Below are 23,046 nucleotides of genomic sequence, written 5' to 3' on the forward strand. Positions count from 1 at the left end.
TTTAGCTTGTAAGTAGGAATCAGGAGGATAGAATTATGGTCAGATTTGCCAAATTGAGGTGCGAGGGAGAGTGTGGAATAAAGGTGGTCTAGAATGTTTTTCCCCTATGGTTGCACATTTTACATGCTGATAGAAATGAGGTAAAACTGATTGGAGTTTCCCTGCATTAAAGTCCCCGGCCACTAGGAGTGCATCCTCTGGATGAGCGTTTTCCTGTTTGCTTATGGTGGTGTACAGCTCATTGAGTACGGTTTTAGTGCCAACATCGGTCTGTGGTGGTATGTAGACAGCTATGAAAAATACAGATGAAAACTCTAGGTAGATAGTGTGATCCACAGCTTATCATGAGATACTCTACCTCAGGCGAGCAAAACCTTCCTTAGGTATCATGCACCAGCTGTTGTTTACATATATGCATAGGCCCCCGCCCCGTGTCTTACCAGAGGCTGCTGTTCTATCCTGCCGATAGTGTATAACCCGCCAGCTGTATGTTCTTAATGTAGTCGTTCAGCAACGACTTCGTGAAACACAAGACATTACAGATTTTAATGTTGAAAAGGTCTGTAGCGTCGGAACAGTTAGGCCTACAAAACTACGGAAAGATGTGACTCTTACGATGGTTTTCTCCATTTTGCTATACAAGTGTCACAGGACTCGTCTGAAGGTAACCCATGCAAACAAATAGAAGTATGGAGGTAGTTTAGTAGCAACAAAAATAAGGGGTTAAATATGTGTCCAAAAATAACAAAAACATTTCCTGATCTTTCTTAAACTCCTAACTGTATATCTTTCTTTATTACCCAAAGTAGTCCTAAAATTCTAAATCAAATAGCTAAATGAGCCATGGTATGACCATCTTAAAACAATTCCATATGTAGCCTAGTCCCCTCCCATAGCTTTTAGAGGTTAAGACTATTGTGCCCTGTATCTTTATCCTGAATAGAAGAAGAAGAAAAATGGGTATCTTTGTATGAATTTTTCACAGACCTGCCCAGTTTCTTCCTATTGCTGTAGGATCTCTGCTTCCTAGTGGAGTAGAGATGCAGGTCATCACTGGAGCTGGACTCTGCTCCGTCCTCTTCTTCCTCCTCCTCCTCAGCACCCATCTCAGAGGGGTAGCCGTCCTCGTCTAGCTGACAGGGGGTGGAGCCACCCCACGTGGCCATGGTCCTGAGGAGGAGTGAAACAAGTCAATTAAGGCCCCACTCAGAGACTAAACCGATCTCTCAAGGCACGTCATGCAGATATGAAAGCAAAAAGCGTCATTCTACTTGTATCTGCAACATTCAGAATGTTTCACATGGAACTCCCCCAGATTATTTAGGGGTAACGCTAAAAGCGTCATTCTACTTGTATCTGCAACATTCAGAATGTTTCACATGGAACTCCCCCAGATTATTTAGGGGTAACGCTTTGCCCACCTCTCGTCCCTGCTAAGTGGTTGTGAGGCGGCGTGTCCCTCTGGGTCCTCCATCTTGTAGGGGGAGTCGCTGAGGCCGCTCCTCCTCTGGTGCTCGGCCATCAGGGATTCCAGGTGCTTCCTCCGCTGGCGCAGCTCCTCCCGCAGGATCTGGTGGCGCCGCATCTCACACCACAGCTGCTGGAGAACCACGAAGGTAAATGAGCTGTGTCATTTTCATGGTTACATCAGCAAAATAACCCACACTACTATACAGCTCCCTGACATCCAGCCATGGCTAACTCGGTTACGCTAACCCTTACCAGTTAACCCTCAAGAAAAGCCTTGCACTGAGCGGGTGATACAAGTGTTCCATTTGATTTTGGCAAGCAAGCACTTTAAGTCTGTGGGATGAGCATACTATCCTTGATGTTACAGTAAACTAACCCTGTCAAATCAAAATAAAGAACCCACCTCGTTGTCGGTGACAGAGGCATTAGTAGCGGCCTGGGCTGTGGGTTTGAGCACAGCGGTGGCAGCAGGAGAAGCGTTGGCTTTGGGGGCTGCAGCCGGAGCAGGGGGAGGGGCCGGGGTGGAAGTTGCAGCTGGGGGCTTCCTCATCAGAGCCTGTTGGCTCACTGTGCTGCTGGACACTGACGACTGGAGAGAAGATGGGAGAGCGTGTGTGAGAGGTTGCCTCAAATAATACCCCATTACCAATATAGAACACTATGGTTAAGAGGGGTCAGAAATAAGTTCTGACTCCAAAGCCTTTCAACACAATCAATCAGGAAATAGGGTGGTGTGTGCTCAGTTCTCAGTGTCTGTGCGTGCACGTGTTACCTGCAGATCGGGGCAGGCCCACTGCAGGTCCTGGATCTTGTCCTGGATCTCCATCAGCCGCTGGCGTTCCTCGTGAAGCTGCTGCAACTCCTGCTGCTGCTGACAAAGCTTCTCCTCATACAGCTTCTCCCTGAGACACATACAAAATATTTTAGAATCACAAACAGAATCACCAGCTGTGTAATTCACATGCTTAAAAGCACTCACTTAGATATAGACACAGGTACTTTCATACACTTATTATGGTTAGTCTCCTACCTGGCCTTGTCTGTGAGGGTGAGGTCTCTGGGGCTCTTGCCTGTGGAGGAGGAGCCAGCAGCAGCACCTCTGGTGTTGTTGGGCTGCTGGTGGAGACCCTCGTCGGCTGTGGTGGCATCTGTATCGTCACTCTGGGAGGCAGGAAGTCACACGGTTACTATTCCATAAAGATATCGCCCATAAATGACTCAAATTCCAGCTCTATTTTCTTGGACTGCAAAAGGGTCCTCTTCCACTCTGAACTGTCTAGACCACTCAGCTGCACCATGGTCATTTTAGATTCTATAGCATGTGTTCTATTTTGTATTATTGGCTTATATGTGTGTGTTATGTTTCTACTCCATTTTCTGCTTTTGCATATTTTTTTTATGCTGAATGTTATCAGATCTTCAACCAAAACCTAATATGAGAGAGAACAAATAACAATGACATACTCATTTAATTTATTTCATAAACAAAGTTAACAAACACCCAATGCCTGTGTGAAAAAGTTACTGTCCCCTTGCACTCAATAACAGGTTGTGCCACCTTCAGCTGCAAAGACTGCAACCAAATGCTTCCTGCAGTCGAGCAGTCTCACATCACTGTGGACGAATTCTGGCACACTCTTCCATGCAGAACTGCTTTAACTTAGCAGCATTTGTGGGTTTTCAAGCATGAACTGCTCGTTTCAAGTCCTGCACTTCAGCTTCCAGACAGATGGCCTGACAGTTCCCTGTAGAATTCTCTGATACAGAACAGAATTCATGGTTCCTTCCATTAAGACAAGTCATCCAGTTCTTGAGGCTGCAAAGTATTCCTAAACCATCACACTACCACCACTATGCATGACCGATGGTATAAGGTTCTTACTTTGGAATGCAATGTTTGGTTTGCGCCAGGAATAAATGGGACCCATATCATCCAAAAAGTTATACTTCTGAATCATCTGCCCATAGAACATTCTTCCAATAGTCTTGATGATCATCCAGGTGCTTTTTGGCAAACTTGAGGCAACTTTTTGGACGAGATAGGTCCCATTATTGACTTGCACTATGGGGCCTACAATTTATTTCAGATTCTATATTTCTCTCATATGCTATGTTTCTCTGTTTCTAGTCAGTCCTCTCACCTGCACCATGGCCACCAGCTCCTGGAGCTGCCGTAGTTTCTGCTTGGCGGTCTGCAGCCGGTGGACTTTGTGGGCGAAGTCCGCATCCTCATCCTCCAGGCTGCTCCTTCTGCTCGACCCCGAGCCATCGCTGTCCCGGGCCCCGGCCCCCCGCACCTCCTCTTCATCCTCCAGGGCATCGTCATCATCAACCTGGTTGTAGGGGCGGTTGTACTGGCACTCTGGTGGAGACAGAAACAATGAGGGTTAGTGAGATGGGTGGATTGTGTGTGTATACAGGTTGCACACATGTAATGTGCGTCACGCTACCTATGGCTGATGGGATGTTGAGGCTGCGGAGGTTGGCTGCTGCAGAGCGGTTGTTGATCTCACACTCGTTGAGCCTCCCGTCAACGTGGTTGTTGGTGCTGCCGCCTCCTCGGCCGTTGGTCAGACTGTTCATTTCTGTCCAGTTCCCAGAATGCTGTGGGTTTCTGACCAGGGGAAAGGTCTCAATTTCACTCCCCGGCGTGATTTGCCCTTGGGAATTATATTATCTAAACCTTAACATTTCTTATCCAGGAAAGTTATTGAGAACAAACTATATTTGAAATTAACCTGGTAATTTGGGGTACATGAAAGGAACAGATTATATGCTTGGCTCGAAACTAACCCGTTACTGTCCATGGTTGCCGGTTCGAATCCCAGGTCTGTGATGCTTAGAATCAGAATTGGACATGGTCCACTAATAAACAGATCTAATGAGAAATAATAACGACTGCACCCTACTCCGTCCGTGACCTTCAAGTACCTGATGTTGGTGATGGGGGGCCGGCGGTTCTCCTGCTCCGAGTCGAACATGGTCTCCAGCATGGAGCCGTCCTCCTCAGTCTCCTCCTCCTCCTCCTCTTCCTCCTTCACGTTCTCGTTGACTGTGTCCACCATCATGTCTGATGTCTGCTCGTAGTACTGCACCAGCTCACGCAGCTCGTTCAGACGCTTGTGCACCTCCTTCAGCTTGCTGTGGTGGGCGGGGGGGGGGGGGGAGGAGAGAGAGACTTAGGCCTGATTCCGTTTTAAAATGTCTCCACCTCAAGGACTTAAAAGCACCGTAAGTGAGACCTCAAGCAGTCTATTCCTTTTGAGTCACATTTCAGAGTGTGGAGGAATGAATGGGAAGACATGGAATGGGGGAAAGAGACTAAGGTTGATACATGGACAACTGATTCAATGAAGGAGAGACACTTCACTAATTGGATCTATTGTTCATTCACCAGACGAATTAATGAATAAGAGGGATAAGGGTGATGGATGGTAGAGATTGTCTGAAGGAACAGTACAGCATGGATCTTCAGCTGCCGGTACCAGAGAGATACAAAGGGTGCATGCTAATAGACTGAGTTGGTTCCCTCTACTCGTCTCCTTTGCTTCATTGGCAATAGGTTGTATTCATTAAGTCCAGGTAGTCCCAATAGAAAATTTAACACTGGAATAATGTTTACATACCGTTTTAATCATTCCATATTTTGTATTTAAGTCAATGCCATCCTATTCAACTATTGCTGAATATATACTATTCTATAGACACACTAAATATTCTATCCACAAACTCAGCATCCCTTTTTCAGGACCCTGTCTTTCAAAGATAATTCGTAAAAATCCAAACATTCCCTTGCTTGTTCAATGAACCATAAACAATTAATGGACATGCACCTGTGGAACGGTCATTAAGACACTAACAGCGTACAGACAATAGGCAATTAAGGTCAGTTATGAAAACTTAGGACACTAAAGAAGCCTTGCTACTGACTCTGAAAAACACCAAAAGAAAGATGCCCAGGGTCCCTGCTCATCTGCGTGAACATGCCTTAGGCATGTTGCAAGGAGGCATGAGGACTGCAGATGTGGCCAGGGCAATAAATTGCAATGTCCGTACTGTGAGACGCTTAAGACAGCACTACAGAGAGACAGGATGGACAGCTGATCGTTCTCGCAGTGACAGACCATGTGTAAAAACACCTGCACAGGATCGGTACATCTGAACATCACACCTGCGGGACAGGTACAGGACAGCAAAAACAACTGCCCGAGTTACACCAGGAACGCACAATCCCTCCATGTTCTGCCATGGCCAGCGAAGTGCCCGGATCTCAATCCCATTGAGCATGTCTGGTACCTGTTGGATTGGAGGGCGAGGGCTAGGGCCATTCCCACCAGAAATGTCCAGGAACTTGCAGGTGCCTTGGTGGAAGAGTGGGGTAACATCTCACAGCAACAACTGGCAAATCTGGTGCAGTCCATGAGGAGATGCACTGCAGTACTTAATGCAGCTCGTGGCCACACCAAATACTGACTGTTATTTTTTATTTTGACCCCCCCCCCCCCCCCCTTTGTTCAGGGACACATTATTCCATTTCTGTTAGTCACATGTCTGTGGAACATGTTCAGTTTATGTCTCAGTTGTTGAATCTTGTTATGTCCATACAAGTATTTACACATGTTAAGTTGGCTGAAAATAAACGCAGTTGACAGTGAGGACTTTTTTATTTGGCTGAGTTTACTATCCATGTCTATACATCCCATCCAGTGCATTCAGAAAGTATTCAGACCACTTGACTTGTTCCACATTTTGATCAATTACAGCCTTAGTGTAAAATGTACTAAATACAAAAATGTACTCAAACACACAATACCCCATAATGACAGAGAAAACAGAAATGCCTTATTTACATAGGTATTCAGACATTTTGCTATGACTCGAAATTGAGTTCAGGTGCATCCTGTTTACATTGATCATCCTTGAGATGTTTCTACAACTTGGGAGTCCACCGGTTGTAAATTCAATTGATTGGACATGATTTAGAAAGGCACACACCGGTCTATGTAAGGTCGACAGTGCATGTCAGAGCAAAAACCAAGCCAAGAGGTCAAAGGAATTGTCTGTAGAGCTCCGAGACAGGATTACGTCGAGGCACAGATCTGGGGAAAGGGTACCAAAAAATGTCTGCAGCATTGAAGGTCCCCATGAACACAGTGGCCATCATTCCTAAATGGAAAAAGTTGTAAATCATCAAGACTCTTCCTAGTGCTGGCCGCTCGGCCAAACTGAGCAATCGGGGCAGAAGGGCCTGGGTCAGGGAGGTGACCAAGAACCCGATGGTTATTCTGAAAAAGCTCCAGTTCCTCTGAGGAGATGGGAGAACATTTCAGAAGGACAACCATCTTGGCAGCAATCCACCAATCAGGCCTTTATGGTTGAGTGGCCAGACAGAAGCCGCGACTCAGTAAAAGGAACACGACAGCCGCTTGGAGTACACACAAAATGCACCTCAAGGACTGACTATGAGAAACAAACTTCTCTGGTCTGATGAAACCAAGATTAAACTCTTTGGCCTGAAAGCCAAGCGTCACATCTGGAAGAAACCTGGCACCATCCCTACGGAGAAGCATGGTGGTGGCAGCATCATGCTGTGGGGATGTTTTTCAGCGGCAGGGACTGAGGGACTAGTCAGGGTTGAGGGAAAGATTAACGGAGCAAAGCACAGAGCGATCCTTGATGAAAACCTGCTCCAGAGCACACAGGACCTCAGACTGTGGGCGAACGTTCACCTTTCAACAGGACAACGACCCTAAGCACACAGCCAAGACAACGCAGGAGTGGCTTTAAGACAAGTCTCTGAATGTTCTTGAGTGGCCCAGCCAATGCCCGGACTTGAACCCGCTCCAACATCTCTGGCAAGACCTGAAAATAGCTGTGCAGAGACGCTCCCAATCCAACCTGACAGAGCTTGAAAGGATCTGCCGAGAAGAACGCGAGAAACTCCCCAAATACAGGTGTGCCAAGCTTGTAGCATCATACCCAAGCAGACTTGAGGCTGTAATCGCTGCCAAAGGTGCTTCAACAAAGTACTGAGTAAAGGGTCTGAATAGGTATGCAAATATGATATTTCAGTTTATTTTTAATACATTTGCAAAAATGTCTAAAAACCTGTTTTTCCTTTGTAATGATGGGGTGTGTAGATTGATGAGGGGAAAAACGAGTTAACCCCTTTTAGAATAAGGCAAAATGTGGAAAAAGTCAAAGGGTCTGAACACTTTCCGAATGTACTGTATACATGCATACATACATAGTCATACGCCGGACTCAGACATTGCTTGCCCTAATACTTCTTAATTCCATTCTTTTAGAGATGTGTGTATTGTTTGGAATTTTTAGATAATACTGCAATGTTTGAGCTAGGAACACAAGCATGTCGCTACATTTCACTACACCCGCAATAACATCTGCTAAATATGTGTATGCAACCAATAAAATGTGATTTGGGCAAGTACAGGAAGTCCCTCTGCATTTCAGTCAGTTTTCTACCATTTGGCTCCTTATGAATACAACTGTGGTGTGATGTGCACCGATTGTAATAATTGTTGAAGTTTAGTACCGGAGTTTGTCTGCTGGAGCGTCATCATGCTGGGGTTGCTGGGTGTGTGTGGAGGGATGGTAGGTGGAGGGATCCCGTCTCATGGCTGTGGCCCCGTTGGGCTCCCGGTACAGGGCAGAGGGGCGGTCCGAGGGGCCCGCGCCCAGAGCCAGTCTATGCTGAGAGGACAGGGACACACTGCCACCGCGACCTGACAGAACACACATTACTCACACATGCACGGCAGCAAACTTACAAGCTTCTATCATATGCACCAGGCTTCCACCGCAAAGAACGTAAGATGGGAGCTGCGCAAATGTTTTTAAAAAATAAATAAATACAAGTTTGTCATAATTAAAGGCAATGTTTTGCAGGAAATGGCATTTGTAGGCGTTTAAACAAGCAAGAATCTCGCAAAAAAAAAAATATCCTACTCCTAGTCAGTTACCGAGACAAACCATAACTTACAGGAGTTGTTGTTGAGGGTCTGGTCGCGGAGTGAGTGCAGCTCCTGCAGGATCTTGTCCATGGTCTGCTTCTTGTCCTGCAGCTCCTGCAACTTGGTCAGCTTGGCGCTCGCTGCCGACGTCGGGGTGATGGAGGTCAGGGAAGTGAGAGGGCTGGGATGGAGGAAGGAGGAGGCAGAGCGGGAAGGAGGGGAAGGCTGGGAGGAGCGAGAGCGGCAGACTTCCCGGGAGAGGGAGAGGCTCGCGGCTTGTCTGCGGTTGTCTGGGACTGCTGCCTTGGTCTGAGGAAGGAAAGTCACACAGGATGTTAGTAGGTGTTAGTAGTTGAACAAACATTCAACTCATCATTTATTACTTTGATTGGTAGCACTTTACATTACCACACACGATAAAGGGTGATAACATGGAAACAAGTTCTAATTACTCAACATGAAGACTTCATTTTGCCCAGTTATCCCTTCATTAAATGTAAGCATTATAGTTACAGTGTTATACACCAGGTCTGTAATAGAGGGGTAAACAATACCATGTTATTATAACTTTTGACGTTTGCCAGGATTGTATTTCATTAGGCATCAGGCAGAAGAAAGCGCTAATACTTTTGACTATGGTGTGCCCTAATTAATACGACCCAGTATTCTATGATGCTGGTACCTGGGAGTCGTGCAGCTGGTTGTGGAAGCGTTGAATGAGGTCGTTCAGCTCATCGTTCAGCTCCGAGGTGATGCTCAGCCCTGACACACTGCCTGTGGTCTCTGTCGGCACTGAAACACACACACACCAAATGAAATAAGGTTACGTATGTGTGTAGCTACCAGCTCTGCATGTGCGCTTGTGTGTCCAGTGTGCATTTACTCCTCTGCATACGCGCTCTCTTTCTATGTGGCCCGTGTCTCACCGGTGTCAGCCATGGTTTGTGTGGCTTGCTGGGAGCTGTGCTGCATGGTCAGTAGTGCTGCCTGACGGCCCTGTAGAGCCCTGAGCTGCTCCTGCTGCTCCAGCATCTTCTTCAGGAGCTCATGCTGCTTCTTCAAGTTCTCCAGCTCCTCCTTCTGGTCACTGCGGCCTGCAATGCGGCCCTGTTGGAGACACGCAAATAAGAAATCGCCAGCACAAGCAGAACTGGTTGTGCCTCAGATGCTGACAGTGCAGACTTCCTGGTGTTACACCGGCAAAGGAAGGGATGGAGAGAAGGGGATGGAGTGGGATGAGAGGGAGGGATGGCAGCAATACAATTAGCCTTGGTCTACTTGGGTGACGAATTCTAGAAGAAGTGTCTTACTATCTGGTAGAGATTGTAATGCGTATCCCTAAGCACATATCAGATGTCGTTTGTGACCAATCCAAACTCCTCTATAAAACAAAAACCTAGCAGGGGGGGGGGGGGTTGGTGTTCAGAACTAGAGGAAGGGCTACTTACGGTGGCATTGGAGGCGTCCGAGGAGCGCACCTCCATGTTCAGGGTGGTGCTCTCTGGCAACGAGCCTGACCCCAAGGCAGAGTCCAGTGTTCCCGCCTCGTCCTCCTCATTCTCCCTCGCCTACAGAAGAGGCAGCGATCAGTAAAATATTAGGCACGGACTGCAAGCACGGTCACCCTCTTCAGCCCGAACTATGGTACCATTGACACGGAGGGTGTAGTGGCTATGGGAACACGGGTCTTCAACCATTTCCTTCCCTTTCTCCACCCCACTTTCAATGTAATACTTGAACAGTGGTTGGTGAAAAAGTTGGTATACAACAATGGAAATAGTCATAACTACTCGCACATAAATGCCGGAGGGGGATAACCTATAGAATATTGATAGCAAAATAAAATGACGTGCCATCCAGCAGTTCAGAAGCAATGTGTGTCATGTCCTAGATTTGTCTGCCAAATGGAACAAGATACACGACTGTCTTGCCGGCGTTTCAGACGCCTTGGCATTAAAAATACATGACCAGGGTGCAGTGAAAAGTTCCCAAGCACAACACCTTGAACTATCAACAGCAATATGAGAAAAAAAGCAGTGGACTGCAGGCTTCTTTAACAGGGAAAAGCCCAAGGCTGCCGTAGCTTGTTTTTACTATAAATACCATAGAGTGAATTCAAACTAAAAGTCTCTCGAAAGCAGCCACTTTCATCCTCAAATGACAGAAGGATGGAAAGAGAAAATAAAGACATACAGATCAAGCCAAAGAGAGAGAAAGGAGAAAAACAGAGCGAGACAGTGAGAAAGCCTTGATAAGCCAGCGTACTGTACTGACCAGCATCTTCTGCAGGAAGCGGAGGTAGGACCTCTCCTGCTCCTTGAGGTGGGCGATGAGGTGGGTGAGGCGCTCCACGTTGGCCGGGATGTCGTTCTTCTCCACCAGGTCATCCCTCATGGAGCTGGCTTTGCCGATATACTCCCGGATCTGAACCAACTTGCTCACCACCTGATAGGGACACCAGAGTGTAAGGGTGTGTGAGAGACAGGGTGTGTGAGAGTGTGTATGAGATAGTGGCACAGCAGAGAAAGCATGTGTGCATGCATGTCTGTGAGTGTAAATGATAGAGAGAGCGAGACAGAGAAATGGTGTGGCGCGGATTGGATACCAGTCCGCTCACTGCAGACAGAGCTAAACGAGGGCAGAACTCACTTGGGAACCTGCGGTGGTGGCATATTTTTTAATTGCCCTAAATAAGCACTGGTTTCATCATCATCTTGCCTGCCTAGTCTCCCATCCTTGTTCTACCATTTATTTTCTTACAAGATCGAGAGCACAGCACGCCATGTGACTGTTTGCAGACAGTACAATCAGTTCAGCGCAAGCACAGACTTGAGTGGTGAAAATGCTGTTCCAAGGTATGCTATTTATAGATTTGTCCAAAATGGGTTACTGAGTCAGTTTTTCCTCTATGTACCCACAACTAAACAAACTTTATTGTAAGCATGTCCTATGTTTGTTCTATTTTAATTAAGTATTGAAACTACAAACATCAATCATTTGCATTGTGCAATGAGTGGCTGATCAAATAAAACAGACTACATACAGAGAGTATAAAATGCAAGTGCTGAAAAGCCCTAATCCAGTAAACCCAAGTGCCTAGATGTTACCTACCTGGCTACTGTCGATGCTGAGCTCTCCTCTCCCATCCTCCCTAGAGTGAAGGAGCCCTCTCTCGGCCCTTCTACCTAGCCTGGGGGTGTCATTGCTGGGCAGGGAGGGGGTGAACGCTTCCCTGAGACCAAGACCCAGGCCAGGGCTCTGTTTCTTGGCTGTGGCGGCGACGGAGGGGGTTGTGGGGGCCGAGGCCGCCTCCCGGCTCTTGTTGGTGTTGACGTGCAGCGGCAGGAATTTGAAGGGCTTTTTGTTTTCCGCTGCCAGCTCTCGCTGATTGTTGGCTGCTGTGACACGACCCTGGGAGTCGCTGCCCACGCTCCTCTGAGAAAAGAGAGAGCGAGGGATGTGTCATAACCTGGCTTCCAGTCTAAATTACAGTACTCTGAAACAGAACAATGCAGCAGAACCTCTGTGATATAAAAAGCTGGAAAGAAGGTCCTTTGGAACATTGAATAGTTTAAAACTTTCACATTCGTAAAGACAACACACTAAGAAATGTGTGCGTTTTTACATGAACAGTACCCTTCCACAACATCTTCGGTGAACTTTACACATTTCTAGATTAACTATGACCCCCCTCCAGACACCAAAAATCACAGACGAATACTCAAAGAAGAAATGCTTAGTTAAGAAAGCTCTAGGGAGAATCCTCTCACCTCGTCTAGATCAGTGAAGTTGATCCTCTGCCGGAGACGGTCCAGCTCAGCCTGGTCGGGCACCGACATCTGGGTGGTGTACTTGACGTGGGGGAAGGAGTGAGGGGTGTTTGTCCTTCTCCGCCCCGTGCCAGGTGTGGACTCCGGGGAGATGTCATTGGTCAGCCGGCTCTCCGCCACGCCGCCGGCTGAGAATTTCTTCCTGTTCTTCTCCGTCGAGCGGTTGGCCTTCTTCTGCTGGATGCCCCAGTCCTGAGAGGGGACAGGAAGTTTTGAAAAAGGAGTGTAGGATGAAGTTAACCCTAAACACTGATCTTGGGTCAGTTTTGCATTTCCCCACCACAAATGGTTCAGGTTGGGATTTGGGGTGGGGAAGCTGATCCTTGACATTTACCTTGGGGAAACTTCACTCTTTAAAAAAAGGACAGAAGGTCATATCCACGTGTTTAATGTAATACCATGTACTGTATAATGCTGTACTTGCTTGATAATAAGCACATCGTGGTTCCTCAAAAGGGACACATTACAATAAACTTGTAATACACCATTTCAAATCCATGTTTTGGTCAGCATTGTAGGTAGACGAACAGATTCTGGAGCTAGACAGTGAGGGGGCTGAATCCTTACTAAAGCTATAGAGTACCACAGCAAGAGTCATAATACCCATAAAACCTAGTGGTCAAACAGGGAAATGGTTCCAATAGTTTTTCCACCATTCATTTTTCCCCATAAGGGATTTTAGAAACACTTCATATAAGGGCTGGCTGTGTATTGTGTCGATGAAATGGTGGAAAAATTGGAACCATTTCCCTGATCTCTAGGTTTTATAACATCTCCACCGTGGGGCTATATGCACAAACAACTCATGCAATCAAAGATTTTAATTACTTTCGCAAATCTCCAGTTAGGATTCAACGTTTTAGTGTCCATTCTCAATGGTCCCAAATGTCACCCCATTCCAGTAGTGCCCTACTTTCGACCAGGACCCATAGGGCTCTGGTCAAAAGTTGTGCATTGCACTACATAGGGAATAAGGTTCCGTTTGGGACACAACCATTGTCTCTCTCGTCTCCTCTGTACCATGTTGTTGAGCCTGTCCTCTAGGCTGCTGCCGTTGGTAACGGTCCAGTTGTGCAGCTCCTGCTCGTCTGCGCAGTCATCAAAGGGAGTGCCCCCTGTCGCCATGTCCTCCTCCGCGCCTGTTGGGTTGTTGACATGCAGTCAGTCAACACTCAAGAATGGCTTTGGACTGGAGACAAAAGCATGTACACACACACAGTAGGTCTCTTTCATACTGGCATACTGTGCACAACTCATTCACGCACACACCAAGGTTTCCATTTGCGGGTAATTGCCGGCTTTTGGACATGACATAAAATGAAAAGCCGATAAAATTGTGGTCAGCCAAATTGACCCCAAAAAAACTCCCGGTGCAAAATAATGCTTTTTATTAATTGATGGGAATACAGTTGTCACCAACTGGTCGATCGACCTCCTATGCATTCCTAGTCAATCGCGAAAACATTTCTGTAAAAAAAACTATGATAAAGCACTGTGTTCCTATTTATTTATTTATAGGTCTCGGGCTGCCGGTGGTAGGTGCACCCAATTCACCTACACGCCGGGTAGGCAAACTGTTGCCATTCTGTTGCCATTCTGTGCATAAAAGAAAAAGCTACAGCAAAGAAGATACTGTGAGATTAAAACTTAAAACCCCGACTAGAGAAAGTGTCAACGAATACAGCAAAGAGCTGCTGTTTATGTGAATGAGTTCATTCACATAATGGAATGTAAACCTACATTGAACACCACACATTGGTTGCTACTGTAGGCTGAAAGATGGAAAAAGCGGTTCTGTTACAATGTTATGCGGTGCATTTTCTGCATTTTCTGTTCTGTTAAAATGAATACCATAATCTAAATGTCTGTCATTGTTAGCACCGTAGGTGGATGTTGTAATGGGTCATGCACACAATGCATAACATTATGGGTCAGGTACATTTTACAAATTGACAGCGAATTAAAATATTTAGGGTCACGTTGTCTGGCACCACACTTTCCTAATGGAAACCCTGACACACACACTTCAAAACAAACAAGGAAACCAATATACAGAGGTGTGTTTCCAAAGTATCTACATCGTTATGACATTAACAGAGTGCATGGTTCTAGAGGTGTTTGTTGCTTTCAGAAACAGCCTCCAGTCAGAAACGGTGCCTTGTTTGGAGGAATGTTCCTGCAACTAAGCAACAGTCAACATTCACAGACCTTTCCCTAAGTATGACAAGTATTACAGTAAACTATACCATAACATGAGGCATAACGTTAATCATCCAACACACCATAGCTAGCTACAAACCATTGTATTACTTATTTATGACATAGATAATACAACTGTACCGATATCAATAACGTTACCTATCGATTACGTACCTGTGCGGTGTATTCAGTTACCCACTAATAATTTGCTGGTTTGCTTTTGGAGATCGTGGACTGAGTAAGGATTTCTTGCTGACTAACAGTAATTAGCTAACTTCCCAACAAAAGGCACTGTTTAGTCAAGAGGGATTCACGTTAAACCAGCGTTGTAGACCGCTAGAATTCCCGGTAAAGTTTCCGAAATTCCCTCCACTTCAGTGAGTTCGATGGAGCCAACTGTCACTAGCAACAACTAATGTTAGCCCCCCTCTGAGAACTTCTAGCTAACGTAAAATAAGAATGGGGACAAAAACCGTCATCAATATACACTCCAATAGCCTATCGATGAGGTGTATTCATCATTTGGGATACCAATGTGGCAATGCAAATCTAAACTAGTTTACATTTGGCTTTGTCACTGTTTGGCAACATGAAGTTGCACGCCATGGTAACGCATGAGCCCCCCCCCCCCCCCCCTACCTTCCCCGCGAAAACTGGGGGTGAAATTCCGACAATGGAAAATGCATTGAAGACCAACTAACGTTACAATTGTTTCTTTCACAGCCCTTTGAAAGTTTGAAAAATAGATGTACAAAACAAAAGCTCATGTTAAATTCGGAGAGGAAAGTACTGTCAGACACTTGCGTAGGTAACGTCAACTTGCTAGTAATGTTAGCTAACGTGACCTATCTAGCTAGCTGGCTAACTAAAAACAAACAGGATTTCACGGCCTGACAAGATTGCATGCCTAGATAGTTATTGTTGGCTATAACAGTTTCAAAATAAGTACACGTAGCTGGTTAAATACATTAGCTAATGTCTACTCGAAAATACAGCACCAATCTAGTTTTGTTTTGGGTAGGAAGGTAGCTAGCGAACTGCGTGATGATCCTACGTTAGCTAGCTGGTGGTGAACTAGCCACTTGCCTTGGCTAACAAAAGTAGTGGAAAGAAATGAATTACCTCAGTGAGTGTTTTTTGAGAAATTATCGTAACACTTTATGGTCAACGGCTCATTCTAAGAGCCAGGAGAAGACTGTGTCTCAATAAGTACAAATAAATCGTTTCGGTGTTGTTGATGAATCCCCTCAGTCAATGCACACTTATCGGTCCAGTGTCAGCCATTATATTCCCTGTTTCACGGAGGCGGAATGATATAAAATAGTGCGACTCGCACAAGAGCCCTCATCATCAATACTGTCATGTTTTTCCTCAAAATAACACACACACACACACACACACACATGTAAATAGTATATCAAAGTGACTAATTGTGTACAATATTTTTTTTACAAAATGTACAGGCAATGGCATCCCTATTGAATAAGGTACTATTTGGGCTCTCGGATGGTTAACTAACGTTACAATAATGTCAGTGTTTTGCCTAAAAGTTGCCTTTTGAACAGATCAAGTTTATTTCAATTTAATCAAATTGGCCAACGATTTACAGTTTTCACTCACACTAGTGTCATGGAAATGTGTAAATATTCCAACTGTTACTAGCTCTAATTATATGATAAACAAACAGGCCCCTTTGTGAATCAATAGAACCTACCCTTATCATCTGAGCTGAAAGTTTGCAACGCACAGACACATAAAAACACAATAAATCCCTATAATCTATATTAATAATACATTGAGACTGGAGAAAAGTCTTTTAAAAAACACCGCAAGATCTGCTTAACTTTACAGAATGATGTGCCCGACCACCAATTCACAACTGCACTCTTTGCTACAACTCCATCCAGCTAGAGGCTCGCCACATCCGATGAAAAACACAAAAGAAGACAACGCAGAAATATAATTGGAGGCGAGCATACATCAGTGGTTGCCGAGTTTATTTTGATGTTGAATATTCGTTGTTGGGAAGAAAGCAAACCAGACGGCATTATTTACTTGTTTTTATTTTATTTGCGGATAGCCGGGGATATGCTCCAACACTTAGACATAATTTACATACGAGCAGTAAGGATGACAAGGGATGTTATCTTGATAAATGTGTGAATTAGACCATTTTCCTGTGCTGCTGAGCATTCAAAATGCGTACCTTTTGGTCTTAGGGAAAATCTATGGAGAAATAATTTTATTTGGGAATGTAGTGAAGCTAAAGTAAAGTTGTCAAAAATATAAATTGTAAAGTAAGGTACAGAGACCCCAAAAAAACTACTTAAAATTAAGTAGTATTTTCAAGTATTTTTACTTAAATGCTTTACACAAGTTGTAGTGACTTTTTAAAGAAAACTGAACCATTGATTACAGTTTCTCTTGGCCCATAGACTACTTTCAGGGTGAGGAACCATCTAACATCAAGTTGTAAAATAGTGAATACAGAATGACACAGTAGCATCTTCTCTATGTTTTTTTATGCCCAATAAATAAATAAATAAATTGCTTGTATTTCAACGGTAGCTGTACAGCCTCGTCAATCATCTGAACTATTACTATGTACTGGAAATATATTATTTTATTGATTCCGTTTACATCACACTCACAATAAAACCCTTCAAGTTAGCTTTTGTATCTATCCCAGCTCAAAACACTATCCAGCGGGCGGCGCTGTTGTCTATTTCTGGGCTCGCCACCAGCTGAAAACACAAAAGAAGAAGGCAATGCAAACAATTCTGCAAGTCGATGTGAGTTTGTTTTGAATTGAATGTCGACCTATCAGTCCTCTGAAAATGGCCAAAGTACAGTCTTTGAGTGTGTTTGGACCAGTCAGAATGTAGGGCAGCTTCTGGGACTCAAGGCTGACGTCATAGAGTTAATATAGAGTTAATATAAACTCCTCCCTGTGTGAAAAAATGAATGTGATCAGGAGGATAAACTTCAGTCCTTGACTCTTTCCCCAAATGGTGGAGTACAGAGAGAGTGACTCTAAACCAGTGAATCTCAAACCTTTTGTCACTGTGACCCACCTTGACAATCCCTGTGACCCTCCAGATAATCAAGACAATGCCTCCAGCCACAGATCAGCCGCGAGCAGCGATCCAGTAGGACTTGACATCCGCCGACAATTGGATCCCAACACACCATTGAAGAAACCCAGCACCACTTCCAAAAAAAACTCACACTGGGAAAAGATTGAGTTGCAAGGGGACCTTGAACAGGCACATACAGACTCATACAGGAGAGAAACCATTTACCTGTGATGTCTGCAGGAAGAGCTATCAGACACAAGAAGAACCTAACTGAGCATATCCGGAGTCACACCGGAGTGAAACAATTTAGCTGTGGGGACTGTGGGACAAGCTTCAATCAAAAGGTTTCTCTTAACAGGCATGTACTGACTCACACAGGGGAGAAATCATTTGTTTGTGGTGACTGCGGGAAAAGCTTCAGACAGAAGGTTAGCCTTACCAGGCATATATGGACTCAAACAGGAGAGAAACCATGTAGCTGTGGTAATTGTGGGAAAAGCTTCAAGCGTAAGGTAGAGACCTAACCAAACATACTCTGATTCACACAGGAAAGAAGCCATTTAGCTGTGATGACTGTGGGAATAGTTTGAACAAGAAGGGGAACCTAGCTGTATATTTACTGACACACACAGGAGAAAAAACATTAAAATGTGGTGACTGCGGGAAAAGCTTCATACTCAAGGAAACCTGCGCTTATGCATACTCAAAGGTACTGGAGAGAAACCATTTCGCTGTGATGACTGTGGGATAAGCTTCAGACACTAACTGAACATGGACAGTAATAAACTAAGCAAAAAAAGAAACGTCTTCTCACAGTCAACTGTGTTTATTTTCAGCAAACTTAACATGTGTAAATATGTGCATGAACATAAGATTCAACAACTGAGACATAAACTGAACAAGTTCCACAGACATGTGACTAGCAGAAATTGAATAGTGTTCCTGAACAAAGGGTGGGGGGGGTCAAATCAAAAGTAACAGTCAGTATCTGGTGTGGCCACCAGCTGCATTAAGTACTGCAGTGCATCGCCTCCTCAATGACTGCACCAGATTTGCCAGTTCTTGCTGTGAGATGTTACCCCACTCTTCCACCAAGGCATCTGCAATTTCCCGGACATTTCTGGGGTGGAATGGCCCTCACCCTCCGATCCAACAGGTCCCAGATGTGCTCAATGGGATTGAGATCTGGGCTCTTCAGTGGCCATGGCAGACATGGACATTCCTGTCTTGCAGGAAATCATGCACAGAGCGAGCAGTATGGCTGGTGGCATTGTCATGCTGGAGGGTCATGTCAGGATGAGCCTGCAGGAAGGATACCACATGAGGGAGGAGGATGTCTTCCCTTTAACGCACAACATTGAGATTGCCTGCAATGACAACAGGTTCAGTCCGATGATGCTGTGACACACTGCCCCAGACCATGACGGACCCTCCACCTCCAAATTGATCCCGCTCCAGAGTACAGGTCTCGGTGTAACGCTCATTCCTTTGACGATAAATATCGAATCCGACCATCACCCCTGGTGAGACAAAACCTCGACTTGCCAAGCTCTCAGTCCTGCCTCTCTCAGCATATTGCGGACAATCTGAGCACTGATGGAAGGATTGTGTGTTCCTGGTGTAACTCGGGCAGTTGTTGTTGCCATCCTGTACCTGTCCCGCAGGTGTGATGTTTGGCTGTACCGATCCTGTGCAAGTGTTGTTACACGTGGTCTGCGAGGACGATCAGCTGTCCGTCCTGTCTCCCTGTAGCACTGTCTTAGGTGTCTCACAGTACGAACATTGCAATTTATTGCCCTGGCCACATCTGCAGTACTCATGCCTCCTTGCAGCATGCATAAGGCACGTTCATGCAGATGAGCAGGGACCCTGGGCATCTTTCTTGTTGTGTTTTCAGAGTCAGTAGAAAGGACTCTTTGGTGTCCTAAGTTTTCATAACTGTGACATGAATTGCCTACCGTCTGTAAGCTGTTAGTGTCTATATGACCGTTCCACAGGTGCATGTTCATTCATTGTTTATGATTCATTGAACAAGCATGGGAAACAGTGTTTTTAACCCTTTACAATGAAGATCTGTGAAGTTATTTGGATTTTTACGAATTATCTTTGAAAGACAGGGCCCTGCAAAAGGGACGTTTCTTTTTTTGCTGAGTTCATATCGAACATCCACAAAGAAAGAAAACAGAACAAATTTGGAAAAAATAAAGAAATTAAGACAGAGATCAGGAGATGGACAACTCTTAGAAAAGCAACTCTGGATCATTCATGTTCTAGGTTTAAGATAAATATACTGTATGTGTGATTCATTTACGTTTGTAAAATTAGTTTGATTTAATTTCATGATCAAAGAGTACAGCGTATTGTAGGAACAACCAGTCCAGTCACCTTATTAGAAACAGGAATTCCTGGTTGTTTTTTTGTCTCTCATGGCTATGAGAGAATGGCAAAACTGATGTTATCAATTACATTTAACATGTTAGAATTTTCAGGGTGAAAAAAAGGGGAAATGAACTAATTAACCAATTGATTAAATTACCTGATTATACAAACAGCTGTGGTAGTGCATGGCTCAAACAAAAATGTGCACTCCCTGGGGGTCAACCGGGAATGGAGTGAAGAACACTGTTCTATTATGTTCTCTCGGTCCTGATGGATATGATAATGATGGAAACTCCCTCCAGCCAATGCTAACACCAACCCAATGCTTTGAAATCTATTACGGGCATTGTTCAAGTGCACACTTTGGGAGAAGTGTGGAGAATTGGGACGCAAACAACGGGAGAATCTCAATTGGTTGTGCTTGACTCCTCACGTCCTCACCTCCATCCTCTCTTCGCCACCATTTAAAAAAGGTTATCGAGGAGAGGCAAATTACTTTTACATAGGAGGAATCCCAAAAACGTGTAAAGTGATCCAAACAAATGTAGCTCGTTGTGCAATACATTTCATAGAGAAAATGACAAATAGCGTTTTTTAAATGTGTGCATGCTTTTCTACTTAGAAAAACAACAGCTGATTCTAAGGGGCTGTGGCAGATTTTAAAACACTTCCACTAGCCGCTGGGAGGATACTCAGTAAATTTGGCGGGAGGAGGCTTTCGAGTGGATGACCCTCTTCCGTTTGCCTACTAATGAATTGACACTGGCCTTTTCCTGTTTGGACAAAAGTCTGTCCTTCGCCCTCTCTCCCCAGTGACCTGGAAACCGATGAGTGGTCAAGGAGTGTCAATTTGCTAGTAGGCAAACAGAAGAAGGTCCTCACCTCCTCTACAGCCTCCTTTTGGAGAGGAAGCACGTGTATCCTGAAATCTGAAACACCCCCTTTGAATGAGGTATTTTTGTGTTGAATGAGAAAAGCTTGCAAACATTTAAACAATAAACCTTTTATCTCTAAAATATTTCGCTAAATTTGTTTTTATCACTTTATACATTTATTTTGGGATTCCATCCTGTAAACAATTAGCCTGATTCTGTTCTGATGGGAGTCTCATTTCATACAAGCATATTTTCGTCCACTTTCTCCCTCCTCACCGCTTCTCCTTGATTACCTTTTTCAAAAGGATGCCAGAGAGGACGGAGGAGAGACGATGCAGGAGTTGAGCAAATCTAATTGAGAAAAAGGCAGATAAAGCATAATATATATAAAGCAATCAGCTGCACATCATTTAATGCAAATATGTCAATCATTATTTAAATATGTTGATAACCTCGAAGCCGGTGTTTGGAGGATATATTACATTTACTTTTGATACTTAAGTATATTTAATACCAAATACTTTTAGACTTTTACTCAAGTAGTATTTTACTGGGTGACATTCCCTTTTACTTGAATAATTTTCTATTACCGTATCTTTACCTTTTACTCAAATATGACAATTGGGTACTTTTTCCACCACTGGTTATTTTATGCCCAATATTTTGTATTTGAACGGTATCTCTATCTTAGCCTTATGTTTAAATGTATATTACTGTATAACGGACATATCATATTTTACATGAGCATACTCACATTTCAGTTGAATGCATTCAGCAAGGTTACCTTCCAACCAAATGTTTGTTCTTATCTATCCCAGCTCACAACTGCTGGGGGCGCTGTTATCTGTTTTGGGACTCAACCGCTGACAAACTTAACGAAGAAGACAACACGGAAGTATAATTCATCATTGTTTTGTTTTGTAGAAGGCACCTGGCGTGGACGCATTGAATTGAATACCGAACTCTCAGTCCTCTGAAAATGTCTAAACTACAGTCTTTGAGTGTGTTTATTAGTGAGCGCTTAATGGTGGCTGCAATGGAGATTTTTGACGTAGTAGAGAAAGTGATAAACGAGTATCGGGAAGAGATTTCCCGATCTCAACAGGAGAATGACCGGCTTCAGAGACTTCTGCGGATCGCACCCGAGATAAAACTATGTGGAACAGACTCCCACAAGTTCTTGCTCGCTGTCTCTGGGGAGGAGGTTACCCCTGAGCAGCAGCACTGTGAGCAGGAGAGCCCCAGTCTGGGACAGGAGGACCCAGAGCCCACACAGATTAAAGAGGAACAGGGGGAAATCAGGACCAGTCAGCATGTAGGGCAGCTTCAAGGGCTGAAGGCTGACATCATAGAGTTTATATTCACTCCTCCCGGTGTGAAAAGTGAATGCGATCAGGTGGATCAACTTCAGTCCTTGACTCTTTCCCAGACGTTGGAGTACAGAGAGAGTGACTTGAAACCAATTAATCTAAAACCTTTTGTCAGTGTAACCCACTTTGACAATCCCTGTGACCCTCCAGATAGTCAAGACAATGCATCCAGCCACAGCTCAGCCGCAAGAAGCAATCCAGTAGGACTTTACGTCAGCCCACCATTGGATACCAACACACCATTGAAGAAACCCAGCACCACATCTAAAAAACACAAGGGGACCCTAAATGAGCATATGAAGACTCATACTGGAGAGAAACCATTTAGCTGTGGACATTGCGGTATAATCTTCAATCACAAGGGGACTTTTCACAGGCATATTCTGACTCATACACGAGAGACATTATTTAACTGTGGTGACTGTGGGAAAAGTTTCAAGGAGAAGGGAGACCTAACCAAACATCTAATGATTCACACAGAAGAGAAACCTTTAAGCTGTGGCGATTGTGGAAAATGCTTCCGACACAGGGGACATCTGAACAGGCACATACAGACTCACACACGAGAAACATTATTTAACTGTGGTGACTGCGGGAAAAACTTCAATCGCATAGAGCACTTGAACGTGCATACATTGACTCACACAGGAGAGAAACCATTTAGCTGTGGTGACTGTGGAGAAAGCTTCCGACACAAATATAGGCTTAAAAAGCATATACTGACTCACACAGGAGAGACTTTATTTAATTGTTCTGGCTGTGGGAAAAGCTTCAGACATAAAGTAAACCTGGATAGTCATATACTGGTAGTCCACAAAGAAAGAAATCAGGATGAAAGTGGAAAGAAAATTAAGACTTAAGACAGATATTCT

General features: G+C 44.6%; 1 protein-coding gene across 7 annotated transcripts in view; it reads right to left on the bottom strand.

Moving 5' to 3' along the window:
• The window catches only part of LOC109894165 (pericentriolar material 1 protein-like), a 36,820-nt gene extending 21,050 nt beyond the window's left edge, over positions 1 to 15,770 (bottom strand). For 5 of the 7 annotated variants that reach the window (XM_020487428.2, XM_031828466.1, XM_020487429.2 and 2 more), the window contains exons 1-18: positions 15,596 to 15,770; positions 13,295 to 13,413; positions 12,215 to 12,466; positions 11,556 to 11,879; positions 10,719 to 10,889; positions 9,893 to 10,012; positions 9,371 to 9,551; positions 9,127 to 9,236; positions 8,474 to 8,753; positions 8,027 to 8,216; positions 4,402 to 4,611; positions 3,921 to 4,084; positions 3,612 to 3,832; positions 2,501 to 2,631; positions 2,243 to 2,372; positions 1,874 to 2,059; positions 1,422 to 1,600; positions 988 to 1,170 (exon numbers count right to left, since the gene is read on the bottom strand). In XM_020487428.2, coding sequence (XP_020343017.1) covers positions 988 to 1,170; positions 1,422 to 1,600; positions 1,874 to 2,059; positions 2,243 to 2,372; positions 2,501 to 2,631; positions 3,612 to 3,832; positions 3,921 to 4,084; positions 4,402 to 4,611; positions 8,027 to 8,216; positions 8,474 to 8,753; positions 9,127 to 9,236; positions 9,371 to 9,551; positions 9,893 to 10,012; positions 10,719 to 10,889; positions 11,556 to 11,879; positions 12,215 to 12,466; positions 13,295 to 13,399 — 3,137 coding nt within the window. In that variant the 5' untranslated portion in view covers positions 13,400 to 13,413; positions 15,596 to 15,770. Of the gene's footprint in view, positions 1 to 987; positions 1,171 to 1,421; positions 1,601 to 1,873; positions 2,060 to 2,242; positions 2,373 to 2,500; positions 2,632 to 3,611; positions 3,833 to 3,920; positions 4,085 to 4,401; positions 4,612 to 8,026; positions 8,217 to 8,473; positions 8,754 to 9,126; positions 9,237 to 9,370; positions 9,552 to 9,892; positions 10,013 to 10,718; positions 10,890 to 11,555; positions 11,880 to 12,214; positions 12,467 to 13,294; positions 13,414 to 14,647; positions 15,010 to 15,595 lie in introns of those variants that run through there. The other 2 variants (XM_020487427.2, XM_020487425.2) reach the window with 2 other exon arrangements.
• Positions 15,771 to 23,046: the final 7,276 nt, after the last annotated feature.

Source organism: Oncorhynchus kisutch, linkage group LG7 (assembly GCF_002021735.2).
Source record: "Oncorhynchus kisutch isolate 150728-3 linkage group LG7, Okis_V2, whole genome shotgun sequence".
Lineage (NCBI taxonomy): Eukaryota > Metazoa > Chordata > Actinopteri > Salmoniformes > Salmonidae > Oncorhynchus > Oncorhynchus kisutch.